A 26,035-nucleotide genomic window follows, 5' to 3' on the forward strand; every position below is an offset into this window, starting at 1 on the left:
ATTGTGCCTATTTTAAACTAAAAATGTTTCATTTTATACATTTGCATATACGTGTGTGCTTCCATATTCAAATGGCAGTTGTTGCAACCGTCCCCACCCTGTCAGCCTTGACAAAACATCATGTACTAGCTAGACACAGTGACACTGACACATGCTAACCACGTCATTTGATAGTCAACAAAACAGTGATGCAAACTAGGTATGTTTGGATTAATTCATACAAAAGGTCAGGACAGTATGACAAAAATACAGCTCATGAAAAAAGCTATTTTCATACCCTTAAAACAACTTTGTCTCAGTACAAGCAGGAGCAGATGCTGAATATGTCTTCTCTATTCTTGGTGGGTAGAGGGTGTAACTGTGAATGTGCAGTGTGAGTGTCATCACTCTAGCATGTTTCTGATTGGAGAAATAAGGCTTGTTGCAACCGTCCCTTGTTGCAACTGTCCCCAGTCTCCCCTATATAGTGTGTAAAATCAAGATAAACATCTTAATTGACTGTAGAAGTGTGATAATGTATTTGGTCCATGGAGAAAATGACATCACCTTTATTACAAAACCTATTATTTATATATATTTATATTTCTTTTTTATATATATTTCTTGACTACTTTGCTCTTTTAACTTGTACACTTTGAGTAGGAGATGTTATTGTAACAAAAATAAATTTCCCCTTGGGGATCAATAAAGTATTCTGATTCTGATTCTGAGTCTATTCATTTTGTATGTCAAATTTCACATAGGCTACACAAATGCAAAAACTCCAAAACTCCACCCAACTTTAGAAGTTTCTTGCATGAGTTTAAAGAGTAGGCTACATGAAATCCCTTACACTAATTGACACTAAAACAAAGCACCACATCCCCAGATATATAGCCTACGAGAGGTTTTTCAAAGAAGAATAATGTATTTACATTCTGTTTCCTTGTTTTCTGTGTTGTTTTTCCCCTTCCCTGTCATTTTATTTATTCATTTACTTATTATTCTCCCTTCTTTTTTTAAAAAGTTTACTGGCATTACTAATAATAACCTTATTTTACTGTGATTTATTTTTTATTTTTGATGATATGTATTATATAGGATTGGAGCACCTGCCTGTTGTTCTACAGTATGTACAATTGTTTGTATGTACAACCTTTTTCAATAAAGTTCATTGAGAAAAAAAAACTTTTAAGTTTTTAGAGAATTAATGAATGAATGAGTTCACTGCAGTCACAGTTATTTACTTGTGGTGATACTGATAAGAATGTAAAATTAACCTGTACTGTGTTTTTTATAAATTTGTTTTGGATGGAACTAGAAGACATGTTTACATTTTTTGACAGGCATCACTTTAAAAAAAAGACATAATTCTCATTTATGATGAAAAAACTTAAGCCATTATGGTGAACAATCCTGTTGTTAGTGTTGTTATTGGTACTTTTTGTGTATTTTTTTTTTTAAACTTTGTACACATTTTGCCTCTCACAGTTACAATAATCTCTAAAGGCTGGCCAGGTTAACAATGTGAATCTAGGTATTGGTTGCATGTGTGGGCGGGATATTGGGCATTGAATGTACCAAAATCAACTTTTGAGAGGATTTATCATTGATTGTTTGCATTGTTTTATTAATGATTATTATCTTCTATGTTTAAAAACACATAGGCTATAGCCTATTCAAATAAAGAAAAGAAAATCTGTCTGAAAATGAATGTAGGCTATAGGCTACTTGAATGATACTTTACAACATAGAAACACTGAAGAGATCTGTGACCACTGATAAAAACATCAACAGAGTGAGTAACCACCTGGCTTCATCCTATGTGCAAATCGCCTCATTTAGGTTAAAATGTGTCTCAGTGACGTCATCGCAGTTATCTGATGATGAGTGTGTGAAACGTTGTGACTCCAGAAAGTCTCGTGCCACCACGTTAAAAACACATTACCATACAAAGTTGGTGGTGGGAGGCAGTGTGACGTCACAGATCAGACCGACTCACACGGAAACCGAACTTCTTGCTGAATCTACTAACTACATCCATGATCGAGTCAAGCGCGCGGAAACACCCCGGAAGTCGACTATGTCTGCCTTCAAAATAAATGTGCAGTGCTGAGACATGGGACCAAGAGCCAGGGTTGATGTTACTGAAAGGTTTAAACACTGGAAATACATTTAACAACAAGTTAATAAATAAAACGGTGACACAACATTACAGTTTAACAAGAGAAAATTAGAGACATCACACCTGAAAATCAAGTGTTGGTGTCGTTGAGGTAAACAGTGTTTCATCAGCAGTCTGGAGTCTGCCAACAAAATAACTGTTTAATCTTAAAAAGTAAAAAAAACAATTAAAAGGTATATACTACACTTTGTCATTTTGTAAGTTTGTAAAAATGAATTCAGCTGGTTTTAATACATTATATTCTCTTTCATCTGAAGGGTTGATAATTTAAGAGTAAATTTAAAGGAGATAATGAAATCTAACCCACATGAAGTTACCACACCAGCTGAACAGATATCCGTCTGCTGCTCTCAGTTTATTTATTATATTTATATATTCTTTATAAGACTCAAAAGGGGTCCATAAAAAAATACAACATAAAAAGCATCAAAATCATTGTTGTTGTTGTTGTTGTTGTTGCTGCTGCATGAAACATAAAAGCTGAGATGACAAAATACAGTGACAGCCCAAGCTTGACTTCAGACAGTTTAATAGCTAGCTATATATTTTTTTGCTCCATTGATTTCATTTTCTTCATTAAATTTTTTTTTTTTCCCATTTTATTTATTTATTTAAGGAGGACAGTGCACATTAATGAACATTAATAAACGTAAAGGTGCCAGTGTTGGCCAAAGGCTAATTATCGACTGCAGTCCTCCTGGCAAGGTGTTAAAAGCCATTAAAATGAACAACAAGGACATAAGGAACATAATTCATAAAAGCAGGAAAACACAGGAAACACAAAAAACAGCACATGAATTGGAACGTATCTAAACAGAAACCAACAGACAATAAAACTAAAAAAAGAGACAATTAACATGACCCTACTATATATAAAAACAAACAAACAAACAAACAAAAACAGCAACAGCAAACTATTGCAAATTAATTGTATGAATAATTTTTTAAGAGCTTTGATCACTGTATCTTTGTGTTGGGATGAAAAAATCTGTAATAACTATTATATTTATATATTATTGATAAGACTCAAAAGGGGTCCATAGAAAAATACAACATAAAACACACAACACAACATAACAAACATTTTAGTTTCTTCCTTTTCTACAAACATGTTGTTGTCATTTTCTTCATTAATTGCATGAATAATTTTGACAGAGCGCTGCTCCCTCTGTCATTTTGTTGGGACATAGGCCTATAAAGTCTGTAGTTAATCGCCGCCGTTAATTTCCACATCTGTAAACATTTATTATTATTATTTTTTTATTCAAAACTTTGTTTCATATTACAAAACAGTTTTTCAAAATAATATGCAATATATAAAGCACTTCTATGGTATACGCTGGGGGGAATTTACAAGTTTACAAAAAAATGTTCAAGTTTTCACAAGTTTTTCTTAATCGCTTTCTGGTTGCTTGAAAATTTGATGGAGGTTATGTACTGCTTGAGCTCACCGCTAAGAGCAATAAAGGAAGGTTTTTTTTTTTTTATGAACTTACATGTGAATATGAAATTTTGCAATAAGGTTGATAATAAAAGTTATGTCGCTTTTTTCCTTGTTTTTTTCGGGACAGGGAGCCCAAACAGTAGGCTACATTCCTCCAAAACAAAATAAAATGTAAACATTTTTCATTGTGAAAAAACCCAACCGGAAGTGTGACGCGCAGCTCCGTCGCCCTGACAGTTCGGGCTTCTCCGGTGACGCAGCCGAAGTTTGCCGAGTTGCTCCGTCACTTTTTTCTCGTCGGTCGGTCGCTGGTAAAGCAGCAGTTTTCTCCGCGGCGGTTCTGAAAACGCGTCCGTCGTCGTCGTCGTTGTTCGTCGGTGACGTTTCCGGTGCGCGAGCAGAAGTTTGTTTGACCGTTTTCCAGCCGTTAGTAACCGGAAGAGTCACTACCGGAGGGAAGAGTTAACGGAGTTACCAGAGTTAACGGAGTTTAACAGAGCCGAGGAGCTAATGGTGTAGCTCTGTTTCCTCCTGTTGTTTAACGTTAACAGGACACAGTTTTGGACTTTAACGACTCTTTGTTCGGTTCTGTTCGGTTCTTTACTGTCCGGTTCCGCTCCAGGACCAGTTCCACCTGGACCGAACCGAGCCGGACGCCTGTTGGACCAGACTTTGTGAACTTCTGAGCCGACTTCTCCGGAGCATGGAGCCGGAGAGCTGAGCAGCAGCTAACGGTCTGAGATCAGATCAGATCCGGGGGTAGAAAGAAGAACTGTGCGGAGTATTGATAGGTGACTATAATTGATAGAAAACCAGTATTGATACCTGTCTATAACGTTAGTCGATAGAAAACCAATATCTGTCTATAATTGATAGAAAACCAACATTGATACCTGTCTATAGTCGATAGAAAACCAATATTGATAGCTGTCTATAGTCGATAGAAAACCAATATAGTCGATAGAAAACCAGTATTGATACCTGTCCATAATCGATAGAAAACCAATGTTGATACCTGTCTGTAGTCGATAGAAAACCAATATTGATAGCTGTCTTTAATTGATAGAAAACCAATATTGATACCTGTCTATAGTTGATAGAAAACCAATATTGATACCTGTCTATAGTCAATAGAAAACCAAGCTATAGTCGATAGAAAACCAATATTGATAGCTGTCCATAATCGATAGAAAACCAATATTGATAGCTGTCTGTAGTCGATAGAAAACCAATATTGATAGCAGTCTGTAGTCGATAGAAAACCAATATTGATACCTGTCTATAGTCGATAGAAAAACAATAGCTGTCTATAGTCGATAGTGAACCAATACTGATACCTGTCTATAGTCGATAGAAAACCAATATTGATAGCTGTCCATAATTGATAGAAAACCAATATTGATACCTGTCTATAGTCGATAGAAAACCAATATTGATAGCTGTCTGTAGTCGATAGAAAACCAATATTGATACCTGTCTATAGTCGATAGAAAACCAATATTGATAGCTGTCTGTAGTCGATAGAAAGCCAACATTGTGACTATATTTAGGAACCGTGCGGAGCAGCGGGGTGAAGTTCAGGATGCCCGGAGACTCCTCCACCGTCAACTTTAGCCTCCTCCACCGGGTGTGTAAGCTGGTGGTGCTGCTGTGTTTCCTCCACATCTCCGTCACCGTCGTCTTCTACGTCCGCTCCCTGGACATCCGGTTCGCCTTCGTCCAGCACCAGCAGTCCAACAACAACAATGCCACTCAGCGGAATGCGCTCAGAGCCGCCGGCTTCACGGCCAGAGCCGAGCCGAGGAACAGGGCCGAGATGATGGAGCCCAGAGACCAGGAGGGGACCCCTGAGCCCGGGAAGAAGCTGGAGAAATGCCCCGAGACCTCCCCCCTGCTGGGTAAGAGTCACCCCTTGGACGCACTGCACGCGGAAGCTGGGCGCACGCACTGCGCGCGGCTTCTCGGGCGCTTGGGTGGTCGCACTGGGAGCATACTTCTCCTCCTCTCTCCGCGCCGGTCAGACATCGACTGCAGTCGTTCATACTCGTATTCACTCGGTTTTCCACACACACGTCATTTTAAACATGTGTCTGTGTGTCTCATGTGCAGACGCAACGGTCAAATATGTATAGATGGACAAGCAACAACTTAATTAATCATCATTTAATTATTTTATTTTGAAAATTGACCGGATTCTCTCGCCTTTTCTGTGCCCGACTTCCTGTCTGGTACGACCACGTCTGTCCAGCTTGACAGACGGCGCTCTCGGTGCGCGCGGCTCGCGTGAAAAATAGAAATGAACCAAACTGAAGCGCTCCAGGCGCACGCACTGCGCTCCACGGCGCGAGATGTGCGGCCAGGCAGACCTGTTAACATGTGCGCCGAACTGAAACTCCCTCCGCTCCAGGGCGCTGCGCTTCGGTTCCGCGTCTAGTGCGTCCAAGCTGTCAGACCCACCAGAACCAGAACCAGAACCAGGTTCAGCTCAGTCTGAAGGTGACGTCACCACAGCTGTCAATCATCTGTAGCCTACGTCACCATACAGCACAGCAGGCTGCAGCTGATCGATCAACCGATCAATCAGGTGTTCTGTTCGTATGTTCCGTCACTAAACCGATCAATCGATTATTAATAACAGCTGATGTTGAACATTAGTGTGATTGATTATCAGAGGAGGAGGAGCACTGCTCACACCTCACCTTTATTTAGACAGGACACATCTGCTCTAATACCTGTCTATAATCAATAGAAGACCAATATTGATAGCTGTCTATAATCGATAGAAAACCAATATTGATACCTGTCTATAATCAATAGAAAACCAATATAGCTGTCTATAATCGATAGAAAACTAATATTGATACCTGTCTATAATCGATAGAAAACCAGTATTGATAGCTGTCTATAATCGATAGGAAAACAAAATTGATAGCTGTCTATAATCGATAGAAAACCAATATTGATACCTGTCCATAGTCGATAGAAAACCAATATTGATACCTGTCTATAGTCGATAGAAAACCATCAGAAGTTACTTTAAAAGTAGGGGTGCACGTCAGTCGTTCCAATAATTATCGTCCCGATATCAGAAAATGATGACGTCATTCTGATAAGTCCGATATCATAACGAATAGCCCCGATAAGATATAGTATATAATATTTGTATGTATGCAAAATATCTACTTCAGTTCTAGAGGCGTTTGTTTTTATCCACCTTTTTCCGAACGTCAAAAACATAAGTTGGTTTTGCTCTTCCGGTGGAATTTTATGTTTACGTTTCCATGGTTTCGGTAGTCGCGGTAAATGCATGGATTTTCTTTTTTTTTTTCCAATGAAAATATGTAAAACGCATGGATCATCACACCAGCTTTTAACAATGGATATCACACAAACTGACATCCGTTAGATCCATGCGTTTACCGCAACTATGACAACGACTGAAAACCATGGAAACGTAACATACAATTAGGGCTGGGCGATATGAGAAAAAATCCTATCACGATAATTTTTTTCATATCAGTCGATATCGATATATATCACGATAGGACTCAAGTCACTGTTTTTGTCAAGCCTAAATGTTCCATCATACTCACAAGTGAGATTTGAAGATATCAGAAGGTTATTTCTGATTTAAATATTTATTTTTCGTGAAAAATTGAACATTTCAGATTAGGGATGCACATGATTAACCTTTTAACCGTTAACCGATAACAAAAACTTTGACCGATTAATACTATCGGTTATTTATTTATTTTATTAGCTCCTTATGTCGTCAACTCATGGGGGCATGTCGACACGTGCAGAGTTCACGTGCCTTCAGTCATATTTCGCAGCAAAAAGTTACACAGGAGGACTGACAGTATGTGCAGCAGCAGCCCCCATGAAGGAAGATCAGACAATAAATGTAACCTACACGGACATAGATGTGCATCACCTGTAACAACGGCGCTGGAAAAAAAAAAAAAAAAAAGAGGACGTCGCTGCTCTCCAGCCTGTTCACCTGCAGCTCCACAGAGGAGCTGTCAGAGGAGCTCTGCTGCTCCTTCAGCCTGGTGTTTGGCTGCACTTTGTATAAAAACAGTTCTACATTGGACGATCTAACCTCCAGAGCGCGATCAGCTGAGACAGAGCGCACTGATCAGCTGTCGCGGCGCATGTGTGTATTTAGCGGCAAAAAAAAAAAAAATTTTTTTTTTTTTTTTTTTTTTTTGGGCGTGCGCCGCAAGATTCTTAATCTTATCGGTTAACGGTTAATAATCGGTTAACGAGCGTCGGTTATCGGTCAGAAAAAAAATTCAAAATGTGCATCCCTATTTCAGATGTAATGATTAACATATAAAAGCAATGAGTAGCCTAATAACAGTTTCAGATAAATAAAACTGGTATTATATACAGTTAGTTTCAACCAAATAATTTGATTGGACAAGAGACATACAGGAGTGCTGATATAGGCTACAGTACAACAGCACTGGGTCTTTTTACAGACATTATCACTCCGCTGTTCAGGCGTTCTTTAACATTACATCAGACAGGAGTTAGGTCAGACTAGAGCCAAGCTCCCCATACAGGAGCTTCTCCATCTCTCTGATGCTGCTACAGTTATAAACGGACGTGAAAATTAAAACCCGGACCTGACGTGGTCCGTTAATTAGCGATCATTCTCAGCCTAAACCCGGCTGAAAAAGAAATAGGAAGAGAAATCGCCGCGGTTAGCATTTGCTTCGCAAGTGGCCAGTGTTTAGGTCGGCACAGCTGAACAGTGTCGCTCTGGTGTGAGGAGCAGCAGCGGCGGCAGCAGCAGAGCGGCCACGCCGTGACTGCGCTCCCTTTGATGTGTGACGGCGAGCCGCTCCGACTGCCTGCTGTCTCCGTGGTTAAAGTTTAGGGTTGTTTACACCTACTGTATTAGAGTTCAATCAATCTGGGTTAATGTAAACATGACGTACCACGTCTTTTCGCGGTCACTCGTTCTCCTCCATTTTTTCTTTCGAGGCAACACTCATTTTCTCTCTCTTTTTACTGGCGATGCCCCGCTGCTGACGCCAGGCTGCAGCAGCCCAAACATTACCACGTGTTGTTGTGCTGTGTACAGTCTTCCTGTGCTGTGTCAATCTAACCTGGTTGGCTCAGCCAGTGGTTCAGCGCGGCGCAACTCTCGTTTTCATTGGCTGTTTCAAAACATGAATGAATGAAACCTATCGACTTTCTATCGACCACGTTTCATATTGCTATTGAGTAAAGTTATATCGCGATATATATCGTTGTCGTTTTATCGCCCAGCCCTACATACAATTCCACCAAATCCGGCAAAACCAGCTTCTGGTTTTGATCAAATAGTGTTTTTGGTTTTGTTCACAGTGTTGATGTCATGGAATATGTTAGGTCCTCACTAGTCCTTCTGATCTACAGGTAGGCTATGTTATCGGTTATCGGTTATTGGTTATTGGTTATTGGTTAAAAAAAAAGTTATCGTGTATCCGTATTTAAAAAGGTTTAAAGACACACTGTTGGACATCTTGTTCTCCTGTGTGGGCGGAGCCAGTGTGTTTAACAGTGAATCAGTGGAGCAGTTTACACAAGAAGTTTACAGAGTGTTTGATTGACAGGCGGAGAGCAGCACACACACTGGTTCAATATGTTGATCCTGTGTGTGTGTGTGTGTGTGTGTGTGTGTGTGTGTATGTGCGCTCACATGCACTTCACCCTCTGAGGGAGACAGAGACTTGTTGACACATGTGACTGCATCAGACCTCAGCGGAGCACATTCAGTCAGTGGTATCCATGGTAACACTGCAGGGTTTCACCCAGATGTGTTAAAGGGACAGTTCAACATTTTTGCCATTATCCCCATAGTCATAGCAGTAGGTTTGTTACCTTTAATTGACCTTTCGCAAAACCCCGCCCCCGAACGGTCATTGTCCAATCAGACATCATAGCAACCGTTACTATGTAAACAAGGTCCGTCAAGCTTTGGACCTCCGACAAGCAAAGTGTATTGTCGGACAGTAGTTGCCCGAAGAGTTTGGCTGGGGGAGTCATGTTCTCTCCCTTCCCAAAGCTGAAAACACAACAGGAGAGGTGCCTACAATGGGTCAAACCGTGTGGAAGCCCCACAGCCGGACCCTTCTCCCACTCCCAGCTAAATGTCATGAAAATAAACAAGCATACATAGCCTACATCTGCTCCAAGGTAAGCTAGCAGGACTAGGGCTGTATCCCAAATCACTCACTACCACAGTGTTTCCTCTGGATTTTTTTAAGGGGGGGGGGATCTGACCTTACAACTTTCACTTTCACCAAGCACTGCTGCAGCATGTGCGCTTCTCTCTCTCTCTAGCTCTGTGTGTGTACATGTCAATAACAAACAGCGCTATGAGGAGATGAATGAACGGAACACATGCAGCGGTGTATTTGCGACAATTTAAAAAAAACAGAAGGAGCTGTACATATGAGGAAACACTGTAGGCCTACTATAGTGTACTTCCACAGATTGAATCCTCTCGATGGGGAGAAAAAAAGAAAAGAAGAAGCTCTGGTCTCGGTCCGCGATACAAACACCACGTCCTGTTACCCGTATTCTCTTGCAGATGCGCCACATGATGCAATTTATGAATCGATAAAAGCCCTATTTTGATCATCATTATGTTTACATTGTGACCACGCAATTTTGTAGTGGTGTCAGAATGTTTAGTGATTATTAATATATTCATAAATATAGCGCTCATATGGCTCTGAGACTCTGATGCCTCAAGACGCTCAATATAAAAACACTGTTGACACTCGGGCAGCGTCGAGAAGCTTGTCCGGCTAGCAACGGTAACTAAGGGGGGCAGAGCTTTTGCGAAAGGTCAATTGTCGGTGCAAGCTGTTTTTAGAACGGTGGAGCAGAGCCACGAGCTGCTTAGAGCTACACTGTGGACCAGACTTTTTTTTACGATACGAAAAGGTTTTCAACCAAACACAAACTATTAACATGAACAGCTGCCTGACAGTGTCTCCATGGTTACAGCTTAATGTTACCTCTCAGAGACTCCCTGTCCCCTGTCTTCTCTGTCCTCTCTGTCCTCCATGTCCCTCTCTGTCCTCTGTTCAGTCTGTAGCTCAGAGACAAAGTCAAACAGAGAAGTGAAACCAGCTACAGGAAGGAGACACAGTTCACCAGACCAGGTTTCTGTTGGAGGAGGAGGGACACCTGTCCCCTGTTGTCCTCCTGTTGTCCCTGTTGTCCCTCTACAGGTGTAGTCTCAAGTCTAAGTGTGACCAGTTTGTGCAACTGTTGTTTATTTTCACACCGATGTCTCATGTTTTCATATCTCGTCATATCTCGTCTCGTCCGTCCCTTTGTCTCCTCCTCTGTCTCCTCCTCTGTCTCGTCTGTCCCCCTCTGGACACTCGGCAGCCCGGAGGCCCAGGTGTGTCCGGTGTGTCAGGTGTGTCAGTAGCAGGTGTCAGGTGTCAGGTGTGTTACTTGGCGTCCCACCAACACAAACTGGTTTTACCTGAGGAGGTCGAGTTACAGCTGTGACCTCACACCCCAGTGCCTAGGGATGGGAATTGATAAGAATTTAGCGATTCCGATTCCATTATCGATATTGCTTATCGATTCGATTCCTTATCGATTCTCTTATCAAAGTATAAAGAACATAGTTATTTAAGATTGTCTGTGGTGTTTTTAATCATAAAAGAAAAATAATTAGTTGAAAAAAATTGTATCAGAATTTTTTTCTTCTATCAATTAGGCTACTAGACATTTAAGGTGATCCCATTTGAATTCCAGGCGACCCCACATGGAGTCCCAACCCCAAGGTTGAAAACACTGCATTAATGGCTCTAACATTAAAAAAGTAGACAGGACCGACCTGCCTGGACAGGTTAACACTAGACCACTGTGGCTGTGGGGCAGCTGTGCTCACAGGACGAACTTAACAATGTTTCCATTACATGGTTTTTATGCATCTGTATTCTTCTCACTAGTTATTGTTTTCATAACGTTCATTTTTATGCGGAGTGAGCGAGTGAGCGAGCGAAAGAGAGAGAGCGCGCGAGAGAAAGACACAGGGCGTACCATTTCACCTGGCTACGAGCAAAACCTGAAACGAGGTGGTTGGAAATGAAGAGAGAAAAACAGAAAGAATAGACATGTAGCCTGTTCAGGAGACGTTGTCCTGTCATCACGACGTGAGGGAGGGAGAACCCAGTGTTTCCCATTAATTAAAAAGACTGTGGCGGGCCGCCACAGTCTCGTTTGGGCCCGCCACAGTCTCTCATGAAAATTTGAAATTTTTTTTTTTTCCTTACGTGTGTCTACGTGCGGTGTGCCCGCACGCGAGAGAGGCGGCAATTTGAGAGGCTGACTGGCAGAGATGAGAGCTGGTGAAACACTAGCATGGTCATTTAAAGGGATAGTTCAACATTTTGGCAAATTGGCCCATTGTCTTAATCGCTATAGTCATAGCAGTAGGTTCATTACCTTTATTTGTCGGTGTAAGCTAGTTTTAGAATGGCGGAGCGGAGCAGCAGGCTGCTCAGAGCTACACTATGGAGGCTAAAGGAATTTCTTGGTTTCCCTCATCAAACTCATCAAACACAAAATCCAAAAACTCCAAAACGCTTTCGTGGTCAAGTTCTGACCTGCACAATCACCACGCTATGAGATAATAACGGAACGCTACGAAACAGAGCCGTTTTCGAATTAAAAACAGAGTCTGCTTGCTGAAAAACGGTGCCTGAACGCAACTCGCATCAGTGGTTTTGCATGAATTTCCCTCTAAAACGGCTCCGTCTCGTAACGTTCCATTATTATCTCATAGCGTGGTGATTGTGCAGCCCACAACTTGTCCACGACAGTGTTTTGGAGTTGTTGGATTGTGTATTTGATGAGTTTGATGAAGGAAACCAAGAAATTCCTTTAGCCTCCATAGCATAGCTCTGAGCAGCCTGCTGCTTCGCTCCGCTGTTCTAAAAATAGCTTACACCGACAAATAAAGGTAATGAACCTACTGCTATGACTATATGGATTATGGCAATGGGCCAATTTGCCAAAATGTTGAACTATCCCTTTAAAACATCATCTCTGATCTCTGCCTGCACATACATACAGACAGGGGCGCACGCTAAATGCACTATATCGCGCTACTTGCTCAGCTGCGGCGCTATATCGCCGCCCCGTCGCGCCATGGTCTCCAGAAATCCTGTGGGAAACACTGGAGAACCGGATGTGGCTCACAGGTTTAGTGATGAGGAAACGTCACTGTCAGCTGCCGCTCCACGCAGACAAGTCACAAACTTTATTTTGGGAGAACAAACGGTGACATGTGAATATAAACACTAAGCACCCTCATTTATAATGATGATTGATTTTAACATAACGTTAACGTCATTAATCTCTCGTTCAGTCCGGTAATAATTCTACAGTATGATTATTATAGAATGAATTGATCGAACCAATACATCAGGGCTCCAGACCAAGTAAATGTTTCATCTACTCGCACATGTGCAACCAACATGTGTGTGAAATGTGGAAGGAGCGACTCAAACAATCTGGAATCGGTCATGGTTGTAGCAACCCAAAACGTAATAACAACCAATTATGTAATAATTTTGGCCATTTTAGATGTAATAAAGCCATTTTTTTTGCCAATAATGGAATACATTATTATTGGTAGTATTAGAAAAAACCTTTGACATTGTAATAGAGCTGCAGAAATTCATCCATTAATCGAACAATAATCGATTGTTAAATTGATCGTCAACTATTGATAATCTAATAATCGGTCTGAGTAGTTTTATAATAAGTAGTTTTATAATAGTTTTATAAGAAAAAAAGTCCAAGTCCAGTCTCTCTTTGGTTTGTGGACAAAACAAGACATTTGAGGATGTTGTCTTGTGGTTTAAGAAACACTGATTGATATTTTTAACGTTTTATTGACTAAAAAACTAATCGATTAATCGTTTAAATAATCGACAAATTAAATAATCCTTAGTTGCAGCCCTACTTTAGTGATACATATATGATGACGTTATCAGCACCAGTTATTCTAATTTCAAAGGGGTTTTTAATACTAGGCCAATAATGTAATAACTTGTTACATTATTTAATGGATAGGGGCCAGTGTGCTCCCAGTTAAAATTGTTAATTTTGATCAAACACATTGCAGCAGCTGCAGATCATTGTATCATGTTCCTAAATAACTTTAGATAACATTCATGTCCAATTAGAGAGTTCAGGTTCATGGAAACTGAAAGAAAATAATCAGTAAGAAGAAGATAAGTAAGAGTAAAGATGTTGTGGTGTTTACTGTGAGTCCAGATGCAGGCTGCTGACCTGGGACCAGTGTGGCTCCTCCTCATGTTGTGGTGTTTACTGTGAGTCCAGATGCAGGCTGCAGACCTGGGACCAGTGTGGCTCCTCCTCATGTTGTGGTGTTTACTGTGAGTCCAGATGGAGGCTGCTGACCTGGGACCAGTGCGACTCCTCCGTCAGGAACAGGCCCAGTGTTAATGAGCCGCCTGGACTCAAACCAGCGACATATTTCTGTGATTACACAGTGAAATTCTGCTGAGTGTGGAAACAGTTTCCCTCCTGTCAGCCTCCGAGCTGCAACACAAGTTAAACACAAGTTAACCCTTCACCAGGATGCCAGGACCAGTCACTGCTGTAGGGAGGTAGATCAATTATAGTGAAGGGTCTGATCAATTAGTGAGTTCTGTCATCACTTTGATGAAGTTTAACTTTGAACACAGGAACTGGGTTCATGTTGGCTCACCTATAACTCACCTGTAATTAGGGTTTCACGATACCAGAATTTCAGTAGTCGATACCAATACCTGTGAATTTCCATGATGATTAAAACAAAAACAAAAAAACAGAACCCATGTAGCCTACTTTTAAATTCACTACTTTATTGAAAACTGTTTCAAACTGTCAAGTATTTAACATCATCACTAGGCCTGGGACGATAATCAATAAATCAATTAATCGCACGATAAATGAAAATGAACTCGATAGTTTTTCCGGCCTCGATAAATCGCCATGTGCATGCGCACGTATTTGTTTTGGTCTCTGGCCTCCAACCAGGCTGGATGCCAAGAGGCTTCACTCTGTGCATCGGGCTCAGCACCTGGGCCGTTTGTTTTGCAGAATGAAAGGAGTGAACCCTCTTTTCAGTCATCCAGGATCTTTGTTTCCCAGAATGCATTTCTCAGCTAACCGGCAGCGCAGCGCTAGCTATAAAGCTAAGCAGCTAAAAGCTATTTTACCGTAATTCTTGCTGCCGCGCTGTTAACACGTCACTTTTTAAAGTTTTAATATTTTTTCATGCGGGAAAGTCACCGTTCAGATCCCCAGTCTGTGGTCAGTTTATCCACATATCGCCTGTTAGGAGATTTCCTCCAACGTTTTTGGAGCTAATGTGGCAGCAGCGAGCAGGAGGAGCGGGGCTTCCCACAGTCTGCAGCATGGATGTATTATGGTCTGCAGCAGCTCACGGGCCGGTCAGCCTCCGTCATTGGAGGAGCAAACGACTAAAACTTATCAGCAGGTTTTTAGAGGTTTATCGCCGGCTGGTTTGATACTTTTTAGGAGATAAATGCTGGTCTCATTGATGAAATCTTACACCTGTGGAAGTCATATTAGTTTGTTTGTTTGAATGAAAAGTGAAGCTTCAGGTGTATAACGTTATTGGACAGAAGAGCTGCACTGTTTATTATTTTTTGTTTATTTTATTTATTTAGGATAGTAGCTATATAAGTTCTTGTCATTCCAATTAAAATGGTTAAAAAAAAAATACTCATGAGAAATAAAAGTTTATCGCATTTAAAAGGGACTACTTGCATTATTATGAAATATTATTATTATATTACCGTAAAACACCAAATAAGGGCCCGGGCGTTTATTTGCTTAAATCGCTCAAATCAACAGGCGTTTATTAGGGACCTGCGTTTATTTGGGACCTGCGTTTATTAATAGTGTTCAACCTGGACCTCTTTCTGGGGAAAGAGGCTTCACTCTGTGGCGGCAGGCGGCGGTGGAATGATGTGCGTTTCTCGAGACATTACTGTAAATAAGGCCAGGGCGGACTCGTTCTCGGTCTCGCTGACCTCCGCGGTCCAGGCCTGCACGGGTACCACGGTCCTCCGCCCTCTCTGATCCGCCGCAAGTTACAAAACCCCCGCGGACGCCCAGTCTCTCCACTCCTCTCCCTCACTTCAGCACCTGTGTTGGCTCGCACCACCGTCCCTTTTTTTTCTTTTTTTTTTGATTGAATGAAGTAGGCCTATAACTAATAATAATGCAACGTATAGCCTAACTAAATACGCGTATGAGTAATCAGAGAACAGTAGGCTGTTTACGCTACTTTTAAAAGGAGTAAAGTCATTTAAAACGAGGAGCGAGCCGAGCCGAGCCGACACGGTGCAGCCCAGGACAGGTGCTGAAGTGCGGATGAGAGGAGTGGACAGACCGGGCAGGAGCAACCAGCCCACAGGCGTCTCGTCGGTCCTCGGCCGTCTTTAACGTCACAAGACACCCGCTATATTTGCATAGAATATTTTTTGGCAACCAGAAAAACAATGTTTGACCCGGCGTTTATTTGGGATGGGCGTTTAATATAAAAATATTTTGCTACACCCGGCGGTTAATTGGGACCGGCGGCAATTTGGGACTCGGCCATTATTTGAAGTTTTACGGTAGTGGTTCATTTGTTCTCAAAAAAATGTGTCAATAATATTGTTTATCGTCAGTAATTTGTGGGACAATATATCGTCCAGCAAAATTTATTATCGTCCCAGGCCTAATCATCACTGTGCTCCACATCTTTTTGCACAGAATTTATTAGGGCTGCCCCCAAATAGTCATAAAAAATCATTAGCCGACCAAAATTTCATTGGTCGATTGGTCGCAGGGAAAAAAACAAACATTTGGAGACCTGTCTTGTCAAAATGAAGTCAAAATCAACATGACTGAACTAGGGCTGTCAACGAATGGCAGAAATGAGGTTCGAATATTGCCGCTTAAAAAAAACAGATATTCGAATAAAATTCGAATATCTATTTTTTCACATTTTCTCCAAAAATCAATACAAAGAGATGGACTTTTATAGCGGTAGCCTGTATTTATTATCAGCGCATGTCAAACACGTTTTGAACAGCTTACATTACACAAAACAAACAGCTACACAATGCAAATCAGCAACGACATTATATGCATATTAATACGTGAAAAAAGACAGCGTTTTACTCAGCCTTTATCAATTCATGTCAAACAAGTTTTGTGATGACGCGAGCAAACAGCTCGCTCGGGAACGGGATAAGAGCCAGCATGTTTTATTCCCACATCCAAGTAATGATCCTTATAACGCGGATCAAGCACAGTCGCGATGAAGTGCAGAGGATCATCAGAGCTCTCAGTGAACGGCACTATTTTTTTAATGCGCGATTAAAGCTGTCACTCGGTAGTTTGGGAAAACAGAGAAGCTGCTTCTCTTCAGACGTGACCACACAGACAGGTGTGTGTGTGTCTGTGTGAGTTACTACGGTTACCGCGGCGCTCCCGTCCCCCGGATATTTCTGCAGCTGGATTGACATGATCCGGTCTGAGACATGAAACTCATGGACTGAGGAGTCGTCCTGCTGCGTTCTGCAGCGTTCTGCACGTCACACCGACGACCGTGCATTGTAGGAGGAAGTTGTAGGCTAGTTGCTGTTGTTGTGGTTGTGCGCGTGAAGATAATTTAAAAATAAATTATTAATATTCGAATATCATATTTTAATAATCGAATTTCATTGTTATTACTATAATTCGAATATACATTCGAATTTCAAATATTCATTGACAGTCCTAGACTGAACTGTATATGAAAGGCTATCCACCTTATTCCTGGGGTCGTTACTGTAGAAACGGTTATGGGTGGAACTTCCGGTCAGCACCGGAAGTAGCGGTGAGCCATTGGCTAACAGCAGTGGTTGCTAGCGGTCTTGATTACTGTTAGCGGTTTATTTGAAAGTTTTCACATTGTTTTCTGTTTTCTTAGTAAATTCGGTAGATGAGGCAATTCATGTAGTGATAATAGATCGGTTATTGATCCATGGTGGTGTGTGCTCGTAATTAAAAATCAGCTCGAGTGAAGAGAGGGAGTAGCGCTGTTTGGTTGACCCGTCTGCAGCTTCTGGGGGCTGCGGGTGGAGGACTGGACTGTGTTGGACGAGTCAGACCAACAGGTCCGCTTGGACCGTGGCCACTCGGACCAACAGGTCCGCTCGTACAACCTAATCTGGGCAGGAGACCGAGAAGTGGACGGGGCTGAACCGGGAGAGAGGCAGTCACTGGGCGTGTGCGTGTGTTGTGACGGGAGTGAGGGGGCGCGCCGCCCGTCACAGAGGAGAAATGCATTGTAATGAATGTAACAGCCCCCCCCCCCCTCGAGATTATTGTTATTCTGACACATGAGTTAAATAACAGCTGTGTTTGAAACCACACTGCGGTTCGCAATCGCGGTGCAGAAGAGTGAGTTTGGAGCTGACGAAAGGAGAGAAAAAAGAGAGTCGGTGGGAAATGCTCATTGATTATCAGACAGCGATCAGCTCCGCGGTGCTGACGAACCCGCTTTAATATGACAAACTATGATTGTGATTAAAAGAACCTAAACCAAGTGGAGTAGAGCTGAGCTGTAACTGTGTAGTGGAGAAGGGGCAACAACACACGCTATGCGCACGCACGCACACGCGCAATCGTCCCCTCAGATGCGGCTGCATCTCTCCAGGACACTGGTGTGTGTGAGTGCGAGAGAAATAAAAGTTGTGACTTGCTTGGGCAAACGTTGTTTGGTGTCACCCGCTGATTTGCATAGGTACATAAATATCTAGACCCCGAATCTAGGCAACTTTCCATAGCTAGCAGATAGCTCGTTGCCTCAACAACTGAAGCAACCAAGTTAACAAGTAGCTAAATATGCTACTGTACGTTATCTTTTTATCTTTGGACACTTTTTTAAGTCGTCCTCACACCTCACAATATTAGTAGGCAGCGGTATTATGATATTGTCTCGTTTGAGTTAAAGTAAAAGGTGGTGTTTTATGTCTCTAACGCTCGCAGAAAGTGGATTAGCGCGTACTGTTAGCATGTAAACAAACGGGACTTCCGGTTCGCACCGGAAGTTGCGCCCATAATTCCCGCAAAGCATCATGGGGGCTAGGAATAAGGTGGATAGGGCTTTTAATTTGAAGGGCCAGATACAGGAAGTCATGACTCGCTGTCAGTTTTTTTTTTTTTTTTTACACGGCAGGTCTTTAGACTTTAGACTTTAGACATTTATTGTCCCTCCCCAGAAAATAGCAAGTATCGATTAATTTTTTTTGTGTTGGTATCGAATTGGTACCGAAGTATCGGTTCTTGTGACAACCCTACCTATAATTCACCTGTAACTCACCTTTAGTCTCACCTATAATTCACCTGTATCTCACCTATAATTCACCTGTATCTCACCTATAATTCACCTGTATCTCACATATAATTCACCTGTATCTTACCTATCACCTGTATCTCACCTATAATTCACCTGTATCTCACCTATAGTTCACCTGTATCTCACCTGTATCTCACCTATAATTCACCTGTATCTCACCTATAGTTCACCTGTATCTCACCTGTATCTCATCTATAATTCACTGGTATCTCACCTATAATTCACCTGTATCTCACCTATAATTCACCTGTATCTCACCTATAATTCACCTGTATCTCACCTATAGTTCACCTGTATCTCACCTATAGTTCACCTGTATCTCACCTGTATCTCATCTATAATTCACTGGTGTCTCACCTATAATTCACCTGTATCTCACCTATAATTCACCTGTATCTCACCTATAATTCACCTGTATCTCACCTATAGTTCACCTGTATCTCACCTATAATTCACCTGTATCTCACATATAATTCACCTGTATCTTACCTATCACCTGTATCTCACCTATAATTCACCTGTATCTCACCTATAATTCACCTGTATCTTACCTATATTTCACCTGTATCTCACCTATAGTTCACCTGTATCTCACCTATAGTTCACCTATAGTTCACCTGTATCTCACCTATAGTTCACCTGTATCTCACCTATAGTTCACCTGTATCTCACCTATAATTCACCTGTATCTCACCTATAGTTCACCTGTATCTCACCTGTATCTCATCTATAATTCACTGGTATCTCACCTATAATTCACCTGTATCTCACCTATAATTCACCTGTATCTCACCTATAATTCACCTGTATCTCACCTATAGTTCACCTGTATCTCACCTATAGTTCACCTGTATCTCACTAAACCCTGCTAGATAATTGGGATTTCTCTGCACACCTGTTACACTCGGTTGCGCTGAGTTTTTTTTGACATGAGCTCGCGTCTACGTCGATGCGTGCCGGACTCCCCTACATGGTCATGCTGAGGTCTCTGCTCCAGCCGGCCCCGCCTCCCCCCATGCTGCTCTGTTGTGCCTGGTGTCACAGCGGAGAGCGGAGCAGAGCACTTCCTGCTTCTTCCCTGCATGTTTTAGCGCTGTCGCGCCACTTTACTGAGTTTTATGTAGGACGTTTCATGTAAGTGAAGCTGCACCTGTGTGAGGAGCGACGTACCGCCGGGGCAACGTTGTTCGCCGGACCGACGTAACGCTGGACCGCCGCAGCACCGGAGCTCTGGAGCTGGAGCGGCTCCTCACACAGGCAGAGCCCGTCTGCAGGCCTCCTTGGCCGGGCTCATCGCGGTAGAGAAAACCCTTTTTTAGACGTTTACCGCCGTGTGGTTAGTCTATTTAGCAGATTGTTGGTCTCATTGATGAAATCTTGTGGCAGTTGAATTAGTTTGAATGAAAAGTGAAGCTGTGAGAAGGAGGAGGAGAGGAGGTGCAGTGCTGCGGAGCTCTGTAGTCTATGTGCACAAATCACCACATTTACATCAAGAAATAACTGTTTTACAATGAACTGACCATTCTGCATATATTTTTAATTTATTTTATATATTTATTTTTGCATTTTTATATTACATGTTACATGGTTACAGTAGCCTACATGGCAAAGACTTCTCTATACCATCTTTGGTTAGGGTGAGACGGTCATGGGCACATTTCATTACACAATGTAGACTGGTCAGATACATACTGGAGATCTGGCACTTTGCCTACTGCAGATTTAGCTTTTGTTTGCATACTACATTTTGGCCAAATCAGTATAGAGGGATTATCTGTTTACCAACAAATCAGGATGCGTGCGCAACCTGACTGCAGAAAGAACTGGTTGTCATGGTTACCTCCATGGATCTAGTGTAGTCAAAGCGGTGTTAGTTAGCGATGTTGTCAGCCTACCACAACAGTTTATCACCTACTGATGTAGTGTGTGTTTTATACATAGACGGTTTTATAGTTTTATAACGGCAGGAAAAAAAAAAAAACGTCAGGACGGAGGATCGAGTTTGTACCGCGGCAACGGAAACTCAGCCACGGGACAAGCCACGGACTCTCACAGCACGGCGTCGGTCGGTCAGCGGTAAAAACAACACTGTCACTGTACATCCCTAACGTTACCTACAGTTATTTAACAGACAATAATGTTCAGGAAAATACTCACGTTTACAAAACTCAGTGTCCGTGAGGACTGATGCTGCCTGGTCAGAGACGAGGGAAGAGGACGGACCTGTCTAAAGTCTGGAACAACTGCATAACGTAACTATAACGTTACGTGCATGGCTGAGTATGTACCGGTAATGTAAAACAATATAGTTTAACGTTAATTAATCTCAGCTTGCTTTCCATTAGTATGTGACCTCGTCTTCAGTCACTGTCGTAGTAAACATTTCACAACTCATTCGCTGCAGTTCTCCAGCTGTGCCTGTGGGCATATCTAGCTTTATCACCATTCAAACCAACGTGTCTAACACATTAACTTATATTGCTCGAAATGAATCGCCAATGTACTATTTTCTCTCTCGTTTGCCTTGAAATGGGTGCGAGTTGACGCTATTCTGTAAATTTTGCGCGTTTTGTTATTTTTATCAAAACAATTAGTGCAACTAACAGCACAAAAAGGCATGATCACGGCTCTTGCTGCTCTCTTTCTGCAGGCGACATGCGCAGTAGAACGTCAGTGACGTAGGCTGGTAATCCCTCTATAGGTACTAGTAGAAGACATCGTCATGGTAACGCAATGCTGAGGGAGTGGTTCATTTGCATTTAAAGGGAGGGGCCACTGAAACAGACCGTTTTGCAGAGCCCTGTTTTTGAGAATGCTGTGATGTTTGATCTTTGGGGTATTTTGACCGAAGCACGCCACAGACATGTCTTTAAGACACCCAGGAACTATTTTAGTTGGTGCAAAAAGGAGCATAATAGGTCCCCTTTAAGGCGACCCCATCTGAATTCCAGGCGACCCCATATGGGGTCCTGATCCCAAGGTTGAAAAACACTGCTCTGCTGTCTTTCCTGTCTGCTCTCAGAGTGTGTGTGTGTGTGTGGGGGGGTAATGTAGTGTTGATTCTCTCTCTCACACACACACACGCGCGCACACATGTTGTCAGCGGTGAGGTCCGACCAGAGCGATTGACGTGTCCAACCAACCCAATCAGACGCGCGGGTTCGGAGTCCGGACCGAGAATTAAGAGTTGGACCGCGCTGGTCCGTGCTTCAGCACCCGTGTGTCAGGCCGCGTCTGGTTTTAATTAACACGGGGATAAACAGTCAGCGTCGCGGTCACCGGAGCTGATCCCTGCCCTATAAGCAATGAGAGCATTTTTTACCGGGCGCGCTAAACCACACAAACGGGTACGACAGTAACAACTCCACCTCGACGCTGGGACTTTAAGCAACGGCGGATTTTGCCACGGCTACGGCAGCCGGAAATAAATCTCTCCTGACGCTGGTGCCGTAGCCGTCAAATCCGTAGTAGTCATTAAGCAAGATGCTGCGGCTGCGGTAGCTGTCAGATCAAACAGCTGATCGCTCACGTGACAGGGTGAGGGTAAATAAACACAGCTGATGTGAGCGCAGACCTGTCAAAATGCCCTGTCCTAGCTGCGTCAGGTGCTGCACAGCGTCAGGTGTAACTTCATATGAACGCAGCTCAAAGCGCCTCTCATGGTGACCAAGCTCAGATAAATACATTGGATCAGCTGTAGTTTATCGCGTGTCCTCCTGCATAAAGCCGCAATATACCGGAGCTCCTAAAAAAAAAAAAAAAAACGCTACGTGCGGCGGAGCTGAAAACAGCTGAGTTCTCCTCTACTACAGCTGAACAGCTGGCATGTGGTCAAGACGTACAGTGACCTGTCACACCTAAACTTCAACCTCAGACTGTCTGCTTCCCAGATGATCACACAGGGAGAGCATGAATGTGTGATGAGTTGTGTTACAGAGCAGTGTTACAGAGTCCTGTATTTAGGCTTATTCATCAGTGCTTTATGTTGTCATGATAATTAATAGGCCTATATGCTGAGAAATAAAATTGTAAATCAAACAAATCCTACAGGGAAGATCAATTTATGTTTAACGAATCAAATATTGTTTTGGTCATAGTAACTGATAATAAATAAGCTATGTTTAATTCTCTCTTTTTTTGGGGGGGGCGCACAGCTGTTTATTTTTCATTAAGGGAGGCTCACTGTCTCTCTCACACTTTGAAAACTCCTGGGTTAGTGTGTCACTATCAACCGTAGAACACGTTTCATTTCAGAAATACAACGAAAACCATTTAATTCACTCGTCTGAGACACGCGTTGTAGCGACAACGTGAGGACACTTGATTTGCCGTGGTAGATCAGCCGGCGACGGCAGGCAACGCCGGCACAACGGCTTCAGTCTCGATCAGCGGAGCAAAGATCTATTTCCGGCTGCCGTAGCCGTGGCAAAATCCGCCGTTGCTTAAAGTCCCTAATGACGGCCTGACGCGCATACCTGACCAAAGTTCGTCTCTGCTGGAAAGACACATTACTCTGTCAGGAAACAACATACCAGCATCGTTCTCCACCAGTAACGAAAAAATGAAATTTTTGTCGGTAAAAAAAATAACTCGCCAGAGTGGCGAGTGGTCTTAAAAATTTACCAGCCAGAGACAAAATCTACCCGTAATTGGCGAGTGGCGAGTGTTAGTTTTGGACCCTGATCTCACCTGAAGCTCACGTGTAACTCACCTATAATTCACCTGTATCTCACCTATAATTCACCTGTATCTCATCTGTACCTGTGTGTGTCCTCAGTGGGCCCTCTGCGGGTGGAGTTCAACACGCCTGTGACCTTGGAGCAGATAAAGCGCGAGAACCCTGGCGTCCAGCTGGGCGGGCGGTCCAGACCGCGGGACTGCGAGGCGCTGCAGAAGGTCGCCATCATCATCCCATTCCGTAACCGAGAGGAACACCTGAAGTACTGGCTCTACTACCTGCACCCCATCCTGCAGAGGCAGCAGCTCCACTACGGAGTCTACGTCATCAACCAGGTACCATGTCACTCTGATGTCACTCTGATGTCATCACTCACCTTCACCAAAGACGGTTTATAAACCAAAGCTGTGTTCGAAATCATCCACTCATTCACTCACTCCCTATCCACTACATCATGTACACGATGTAGGGAACGACGGGAGGAGAATTCAGACACTACACGGTAATTCTCTGGACATGGTTACGTCAGCAGATGCTCCAGGTGTTGCTGTGACGGAAGCAGACGCGCCGAGAATCATGTAAACAAACCGGACACATAAAAATAAAATAAGAAAAACCAGACACTTGTGGGAACATTTGAGGATGTGATTCTGTGTGGTTGTGTTTCTCGGACAATAAACTGTTGAAATATCGGAAGTTTGGTTTGCTCAACTGCTGTTGTTTGTCCCGACCGTGAGCCGTTAACGGCTCTGTGGCTATTAGCTTAGCTCGTTAGCTCGTATTTACTACACATTCTGCTACAGTTTTGTAATTAGATTGATTTAATGCTGCCTGTTATTTATCGGATGCTGCTGCCCAACTCCTGCTCCTCGGGCAAACGGAGCGAAAGCAAATACGTCTGAGGAGTTTATTGGTTAATAACCTAAAGAAATCGTAGCTAACATGCTAATTAGCTTGCTCTTCTTCTCTGGCAAAACACGACCGCATTGCATTGTGGGATACGGGAGTAGAAAGTAGTGTACATCACTTGTTCACTCAATTTTGCGGTGCATTGTGGGTGTTTTGTCGTCCACTACATAGTGGATGAAATTAATCTCGGAGAATTCGAACAACACTACAAAATGGCGAACGCACTATATAGTTAGTAGTGCACTACATCCGTGATAGGGGGCGATTTACAACACAGCTCAAGACCTTCCATGACGAGTCAGCTTCCTGTATGATGTCACTAGGCTTCTGCACGGCCACGCCCCTTTAGGGAGACAAGAGGCAGCCTGGAGTGTATTGACTCCAATGGGAAAATTTAATGTGAACACCGATTATGGTCGATTCTTTCTCCCCACAGTCACTGAAGTAAATTTTGAACTCATTTTTCACAAGCCACATCTCTTCTGAACAGCCTCCTTTCATGGTCTGTGGTGTTTTGAAGTGTTCTGGTTGATTGATGGATTAACGGATTAATGGCCGCGCTCTACAGGTGTGGCGTGTTGACGTGGAGAAGTGGTCAGGTGTGAAGCCAGAGTGTTGGCAGAGGGAGTGTCTCTGGGAACGTCCTGGAAACATCCTGGAAAAGTCTGGAAACATGAGACTGGGGAAACTTGACTTGAGCCCTTTGCTCCTCTTGGATGCATAGGAAAACTGACCTCTATTGTTACAGGGAGAAATCAATATCTGTCAGAGAGGGAGTGGGAGTGTTCCTGTGTGTGCGTACGTGTGTGTGTACATGTGTACACGTGTGTCTTGCTGATGTCCACGTCTGTGCAACGTCACCACAGATAAACTCACGTAGCCAGGGGCAGAAAGCGGAACATTCCTCATTGTTAACAAGCAGCAAAAGAAAATGACAAGGAGTTGTTGTGCTATTAACGGCAAAAACCGGCAACAGGATGGGAACTGTATAATATCTCATCCGTTTGCCAGAAGAAGAAAAAGAAGATTATGGCTCCAGGCCGTTAAAAGAGCAGATTGGGGTCCCGAAGGATCCTGAGGAGTGTCCGTCATAAAACTTTAAAGGGTTTAAGGCTTTAAAGAGTTTCTCTATCTGCAGAACGAAAAATTCCGCGACAATAAAAAAGTATCATATTAATGTGGATGAATCTCCGCTACCCACACTTGTTAATGGGCCCATTTTAGATATCGTATATATCGTTTTGTCTCTATCGTTATTTTGTTATTATTAGTGGTGGCGGAAATGCTGGTCGAGCCGACCAGCGTTTCCTTACTTTCGGTTTCGTGGCGAGTCATGAGAATAACGCCGCCGAATCGCCGCTTATGGTGGGAACTATGACG

General features: G+C 42.8%; 1 protein-coding gene across 1 annotated transcript in view; it reads left to right on the forward strand.

The window, feature by feature from the left end:
• The first annotated feature begins 5,161 nt into the window (after positions 1–5,161).
• b4galt1l (DP-Gal:betaGlcNAc beta 1,4- galactosyltransferase, polypeptide 1, like) overlaps positions 5,162–26,035 on the forward strand; it is a 37,016-nt gene continuing 16,142 nt past the window's right edge. The window contains exons 1-2 of the mRNA XM_085789000.1: positions 5,162–5,506; positions 23,846–24,081. Coding sequence (XP_085645126.1) covers positions 5,191–5,506; positions 23,846–24,081 — 552 coding nt within the window. The 5' untranslated portion in view covers positions 5,162–5,190. The remainder of the gene's footprint in view (positions 5,507–23,845; positions 24,082–26,035) is intronic.

This window comes from Trachurus japonicus, chromosome 10 (genome assembly GCF_045865225.1).
Source record: "Trachurus japonicus isolate A0001 chromosome 10, Traja_1.0".
Lineage (NCBI taxonomy): Eukaryota > Metazoa > Chordata > Actinopteri > Carangiformes > Carangidae > Trachurus > Trachurus japonicus.